The sequence below is a fragment of the Orycteropus afer genome, unplaced genomic scaffold, assembly GCF_000298275.1.
Source record: "Orycteropus afer afer isolate SDZICR_OR568_19922 unplaced genomic scaffold, OryAfe1.0 scaffold00141, whole genome shotgun sequence".
NCBI lineage: Eukaryota > Metazoa > Chordata > Mammalia > Tubulidentata > Orycteropodidae > Orycteropus > Orycteropus afer.
This window is the reverse complement of record NW_006921728.1, coordinates 2,720,210-2,727,571: the sequence shown is the minus strand read 5'-3', so window position 1 is coordinate 2,727,571 and position 7,362 is coordinate 2,720,210. Positions and strand designations below refer to the sequence as shown.

At 36.2% G+C, this 7,362-nt stretch overlaps 1 protein-coding gene across 1 annotated transcript in view; it reads left to right on the top strand.

Annotated features, from left to right (window-relative positions):
• Positions 1-4,338, top strand: part of NOL4 (nucleolar protein 4) — a 613,219-nt gene extending 608,881 nt beyond the window's left edge. Inside the window, 1 exon segment of the mRNA XM_007945636.2 lies at positions 4,145-4,338. Coding sequence (XP_007943827.1) covers positions 4,145-4,338 — 194 coding nt within the window.
• The last annotated feature ends 3,024 nt before the right edge of the window (positions 4,339-7,362 follow it).

The window sequence follows — 7,362 nt, the reverse complement described above, 5'->3', positions numbered from 1 at the left end:
AGTGGCTGGTGGGTTTGAACTGCCAGCCTTCTGGTTAGCAGTCAAGCACCTTAGGCACTACGCTACCAGAGCTCATATATATATATATATATATATATATAAAGGATTAATTTTTAGCAGCGCTTAATTTTTCAAACACCGGTGCATGTTAACATGAAATATCTTAGCTTTTATTCAACTTTTCAGAACAGTCATGAAGTAGATCTGCATTATTTTGGTAAAAATGTAGGTACTTATACAAAAATGACTCCATCATGTTTCCTAAATGTTTCCCTTAACCTCTGATATTCAAATCATTTTCTTTTAAACCATCTGTTGAATTATCTTTCTTCTTAACTTTTCAGTGACCTTCTCTGTGATTGGAGCAGGTCCTCAAGAATATTTTCCTAGATGTCTTTAAATTCAGCACGTTTATAAATTTGAAATTTTACTTCATAATTTACATGTATTCTAATTACATTATAATGTTTTGGGGTTAAAGTCAACCTGTCAAGTATGACACTGACTCAGTGAGGCAGAAATGAATCTTGTGACAAACAGGGAGGGACTATTTGAGTGGCCACTAGTTAAATAACTTGTCCATTTATGAGTGTTTTTGTTGTGTCATTATTTTTCACTTCACTACCCGATCTTAATAAATTCAGCAAGAAGGATTCCTTATAATTTTGATTCATACACTCAATCCTAGTTCTGAAGATCTATAAAGAGTCAAGATAAAGTCAACTTTTTTCTTGAAAAGAGGAAGTAGTATGGAGGTGTGAGTGGCTTCTTTCTACAATTTTTAACTCTCTGGAGTTTATCTGCCCTGGTAACAGTGGTGCAAAAGGTTTACATGCTCAGCTGCTAACCACAGTTTGGAGGTTCAAATCCACCCAGAGGTGTCTCAGAGAAAAGGCCTAGCTACTTCCCAAAAAAATCAGAGATTGAAAAGCCTACAGAGCAGTTTTATTGTGACATACATGGGATGGCCAGGAGTCTAAGTCAACTCAACAGCAATTGTTTTGTTTTGTTTTTAACAATGAGCTGGATGAAAGTGAAAACCACGTTTTGGTTTGGAATCTTATAAGAGGTAGGGAATAAAGTCACAGTCCCTCATGGCAAAAAGAGTTGGAACCCTAGCTCATCCTTTTTCTCAAGTCAACTCCAGGATGTCATTCAGCAACTAGGCTTGGCAGGAAAACTATCACAAAAAAGTGATACCACCTAATGAAATATTGGTAACAAACCTCCCAGATGCTAAATATCTGCATAGCTGAGAGGTAAAGCCTCTGAATATTTTTTTTTTTTTTATAAACACTTATTCTGCCACTGGATTTCTTAAACATGAAGCAAAGAACATAAAATTTAAAGTGGCTTTGTTCAGAGACCTGAACCCCTGCTATATTATGATGATTGCTTTTTCCCACTCAACTTTCCAAGTAAACTAATCGCTGTCAATTATCTGCCTGAACACTTTTTAAGTAATTTTGTTTGCAAGTATGACTCTCCATATCTTTCTCTTTCAGCTTATCATGCTGCTATCATGATTTTATAAACAACAGGAAAAAACAGAAGCTAACCACTGCTAGAAAATCAAAGCTTTGAAAGGCCACTGCATAAGTGGAAACAAGTTTCTCTCAGATGTCAGAGTTCTAGTATGCTAGCCTTGTTTCTGCTCTAATTAAATTGCAAGTCAAGCTATTCCCCTCTCATGGGATATCTCCCTCTCAGTTGACAGACATAAAGCCTCTTTTCCTTTCAGGGTAGACAGTGGAAGAGAGTTGGGTCTTGACCTGACTCCATCATGCCTCAAGGAGAAAAAAGTTTGAAATAGTATCCTTAAATTTAGTTCACCAAATGAATACCATTTTTTGAAAAGTTACAATACGTTTAGGGAAAAATCTGTTAAATATTTTCAATTTATTGAATCAGTTTATTTTTTATATAACATATTTAGTTATGTGCTTGAGGAGCCCTGGTGGTATAGTAGTTAAAGTATTTGGCTGCTCTCCAAAAGGTTGGTGGTTCAAAACCTACCAGCTGCTCCATGGACAAAATGGTGAGGCAGTTTGTTTCCAAAAAGATTTATAGCCTGGGAAACACAATGGAGGTCGCTATGAGTTGGAATCAAATCACAGTGAGTTTGGTTTGGTTTTTGGTTATGTGCTATGGTAGTTCAGTTTGTGTGTCAACTTGGCTGGGCCTGGTTGAGTGGCTGGGCAGCTGGTGATAGTTATTCTCCATGATGAGACTGGCAATCAACTCTATGGTAGGATCTACCACAAGCAGCTGAGTAGCTGCTTTGGGTATGTGGTCTGCTTCTTGTATATAAGCAGCAGTTTGGAAATGGTCTCTAGCTTATGGCATGGTTGGACCCTGCATGTAGCCGTATCATTGTCCAGCAGCCTGCCATGCTCTGCCAACCTCAGAACTTACAATGGACTTAAAGTAATAGCCTGCTGTGTGGTTTGGTAACACTGGGACTATGCCTTATTACTTGTCAACCTTGGGCTTGGCAGTCTCAGCAGCCAGCAGCTGTCTGAGTGAAGAGATGCCTCTAGCTTCAGTGGCCCAGAAGCTGGAGGCAGAGCTGAAGGCCAAGGCTGAAGGGTTTTCGCCCAGCCCCTAGAGCCTGGCACTTTGAACTTGTACTTAAAGCCTCCAAACTGTAAGAGAATAAATTCCTATTTGTTAAGGTATATTCATGTGGTTTATTCATGTCAGAGCGGCACTGAGTAGCCAGAACATGTGCTTAATAGTGTTTTATTTAAGTATTTTAAATTAATTTATTACTCATTCTAGATTTCAGACTTGTAGCAAGTGCTTAATAAAAGATAAGAACTATAAAATGAACAGTTAGTTTTATAATAAAACCTTAATAATCCCAGAAGAGTTGATGTAAAGCATTCTCTCAAATTACTTGAATTAAAGATTTTTAAATAGCCTGTTTTTTAGAGAAAATTTACAAAATATTGCCAAAAATATACCTATCAGACTTGGTTTAAGTAGCTCAAAGGGAAAAAATTGCAATATTAATGTTATATGTAAATAAGTATCAAAGTGACTCTAACAATGCCTAAAGCAGTATTCCAAAAGTCTAGTTTCTCAGTTGTAGTGTTGTTTGCACTATCCACTTGTTTCTTGGATATTTCTAAAGCAAACTACCATCATACGTTTGCACATTTCTTAATATTCATCAACCTAATGGGAGAAAACATTGGCCTGAGATGAAAAAATACCCAAGCCAAGTTTTTTTGTACCATAAAAAGTTTTTGTACTTTAAATGTGTCCTTGAACTCTTTCAGTGTTCAGTTTCCTTCTCTAAATTGAAGAATTTGTCCTCTACATTTATTGGCATCACAATTTAGGGTTGTTTGAGTTTTGAATTGATGGGGTCTAAAATAACAATAGCATAGTGGCTAAGGCACTTGACTGCTAACCAGAAGGCTGGCGGTTCAAACCCACCAGCCACTCCTCAGAAGGAAGATGGGTCAATCTACTTCCATAGTGATACTGCCTCGGAAACCCAAGGAGGGGTCGCTATGAGTAGGGTCGGGTCCGGACTTGACGGCACATAACAACAACAACAAAATAACAATTATTGAATGCAGTAAATGAAAAATGTTTGTAATTCCCGTTACTCTACTATAGGGAACCTTCTACAACATATAGAAAAGTAGACTTAAAAATTGATTTTCTAAAAAGTATATTTTGAGGCAAGTTTACTGTTTTCACTATTGTTAGTTACCATCGAGTCAATTCCAACTCACAGCGATCCCCTGTGTGTCAGAGTACAACCCTGCTCTGTAGAGTTTTCAGGCTTTGACCTTTCCAAAGCAGATGGGCAGACCTGTCTTCCAAGGTGCCCCTTGGTGAGTTTGAACTGGCAACCTTTCTGCTAATAGTAGAGTGCTTAACTAATTGCCCCTCCCAGGTGCTCCTCTATTCTATTTCTCCATAATAAGAGTCTGAGAGAAATTGCTGGGCATACTGTCAGCACATTACTCTTTATTCTTTCTGAGACAAAATGTATTTGATCAAAGATATCATGAGTGCATCATGAAAGAGTACATGATTTATTGTAACAGTAATTTATTGCATGCTCATCATTCAAGGTGTTAGAACAAATATTGTTCATGTCTAATACTGTGATTATATTTTCTAGGACCCACTGATCTCAGCATGAAGAGGCAGTTGGCAACCAGCTCAGGATCCTCCAGTAGTTCAAGCTCCAGACCCCAGTTGAGTCCAACTGAAATCAATGCTGTAAGACAGCTTGTTGCAGGATACCGAGAATCAGCTGCATTTTTATTGCGTTCTGCAGATGAGCTGGAAAATCTTATTTTACAACAGAACTGAGTCAAATGACGATCATATTCACTGAGGTAGAAATTTGCAGTTTCCACTAATGACATTTTGATTTCCCAGCAGAGATGCTTCTGGTCTTACCACACAGTCTTTTAAGAGAAATACTTCCATTATGCCACATTGTCCTTGATCCATAAAGTGATGTGTTAAGGTGCTTCATAGGAACTCTGACCTCTGAAGTACTTCAGATACTTTAATGTGTCCAGCCTATTGCTTTTTGTTTTAATATGTCAGCATAAATATTGGGGGCAAAAAAGGCTGTATATTCTTAATTCAAGGATAAAACAGAAGAAGCTTGTGGTATAGTAAAAAGGAAAAAAAAAAAAGTTCAAGATCCAAGTGCAATATTAGTGGAATTTGCTACCGACTCATTGGACTCGAAAGCTGCAGTAACCGGCAAAAAATAAATTAATTAATTAAATGCCACATTTCCTGTTGTAACAGGATATCACAACATTTAAAGGATCTTGTATTTTAAAAAACAAAATTATATATGTAATTTTTATAAAAAGAAAACTTGTTTTTCATTCAAAATGGTCATTTTTACTTTGGTAACTTTTTCATAGGTCCTAAAGGAAACTGTTTTGAGAAACTACTGTAAGTACCTTTTCCACATAGCTTTGCCTTCTCCTCTTTCCAAATTCTTTCTACAAAATAATACTTAATGCTGGAAAACCCTTGCCTACGTTCTTTAAATCGTTACATCAGGAACAACTTCCAAGAGAAGCCTGCATTTCTGCACTCATGCTGATGTCAAACATCCCACTGAACACTGCAGCTTTACCATAAGCAGTTTCATCACGAAATTTTTAAAGATTAAAAAAAGACATATCGTTGAAAGATCACATCTGCTCACGTGATTGCCGCTGCTGTCTTACAACCAACCATCTCTCTAGCAGCAACTGGATGTAGATGACTGAATGTTAAGAGGTTGCAAATGACAATCTGAAAATTTGCACTCTTGTGTGTAGTTTTCTTTTCATTTATCTCCTTCAGAAATTGTCCAAAAAGACTGTTACCTCTCTTGATATGATTTGTATAATTTCCAATTTCTAGGTAAAAATGATGTAAAGAACTCTCAGTGGATGCAGCTGCAAACTTACAATGAACTGTCCCCTCTTGTTCCCCATACATTGCCCTTCTTTCTTATTTTATAGTGTTGAATACACATGAATGATGTTTTCTTTGTGCACTGAGGCAAGCCTATTTTAAAATATTTAGGGAGAAGTACTTTAGTTCATGCTTCTCATACTATTTTCTGTTTTTAGCTTTGGTTGGATTACAAATTCCTTGTGCATTCCTGAATTTGCCTTATTTCATTTATGTAATTTATGTAATTCCACTTTTGACAATGAGTTTCAGGCATCAGTGATATTTCTTAATACTTATTACATATAGTTTTTCAAGTAATGACTGTGATTGTGACCAAGTAATGTGCACTTTTTCTTGTAACTGTGGACATTGCTATGCTTTTTTCTTCTAGTGTTTCTAGAATTACTGTTCCTTACAGTTACGTAAACAAAAAAAAAAAGAACTTTTGTGATACTGTTGGTGAATATAATGTGAAAATCTTATTGAAATATGAGTATTTTGGAAATACATAGATGCACAAACATCTTTAAGGTGTGGACTTAGAGTTTGCTTATTTAAATGAAAATTCAAAAATTGAGGGCTGGTATAATTTTCTCTGTTTTGTTTGGTTTAATAAACAGATTTCTGTGTTAAAACACTGATTGTGAAAACTTATAAACTTTCTAAGTGATACAATACTTAATTTTTAACAGTGTACTTTTAAAAACTGAAATTTTGCTTTGTATTTATATTTAACATAAATTGATAGTTCAGGCTTATTTCTTGAGAAGATCCCAGAGTCCTCAGGGTGTAAACATTCAATCTAATAAAGAATTTATTTAAAGAATGGGTAAAGGACATTAGCAAGCTAAAGTGCCTTAATTTTATTATTTAAATGTGATTTAAGAATTAATTTAATATCTCTTATTCCTCACTTTTGCAGGATTAACCTGGTTCCTGTAGTCTTTTTTCATTTAGCATCTTGTGAAAAACACATTCCTAGTTTAATATGTCTCTTTTACACTTTGGGTTTTTTATGATAACATTCTTAGGCTTTAGCATGATTTTTTATTACAAAAAACAACACTGAGGTTTGAGTTTACCATATACATCAAGGGATCTCTGGTAGCATAGTGCCTAAGGCACTTGACTGCAACCAGAAGGCTGGCAGTTCAAACTCACCAGCCACTCCTGGGAAGGAAGGTTGGGCAATCTACTTCCATAGAGATACTGCCTCGGAAACCCAAGGAGGGGTCGTTATGAGTCGGGTCGACTGGAGGGCACATAACAACAACTACCTTTACGAGAAGCAGAGTGCAGTTTCATATTGTCCTTCAAATGAGGTGATAGAAAAGCACCACAAACACGGAGATCAAGAAGCTTTTGTCACTGTTGCCAGCTAGCTATCCATACACCACCAGTTTCTTGTCACAAACATATTACTTTATCATATGTAATAAGAAAACATGCCTAGAAATAGCCACAGAACATAGTCGATGAGTGGTTCTTAAAATTGTAGTTCAAATGTGTAGTTCTCACAATGTGTAGAACTTTGCTCAACGAACAACACTCAGTAAAAAGAGCATCCAGATGTTAGAATAGTTCCTGATTAGTTACACTAGGGATGGCAATTGGTTTCCTTTAATTCTGTAGTCTTTTTTCATTTAGCATCTTGGGAAAAATGCATTCCTACTTTAATATGTCTCTTTTACACTTTGGGTTTTTTATGATAATATTCTTAGGCTTCAGCATGATTTTTATTACAAAAAACAACACTGAGGTTTGAGTTTACCATATACATCAAGGGATGACAGAAGAGACTCTGAACCTTGCCCTTGAGTGGAGAATAGCTAAAGCAAATGGAAGGAATGAAAAGGTAAAAGAGCTGAACAGAAGATTTCAAAGAGCAGCTCGAGTAGACAAAGCCAATTACTATAATGAAAT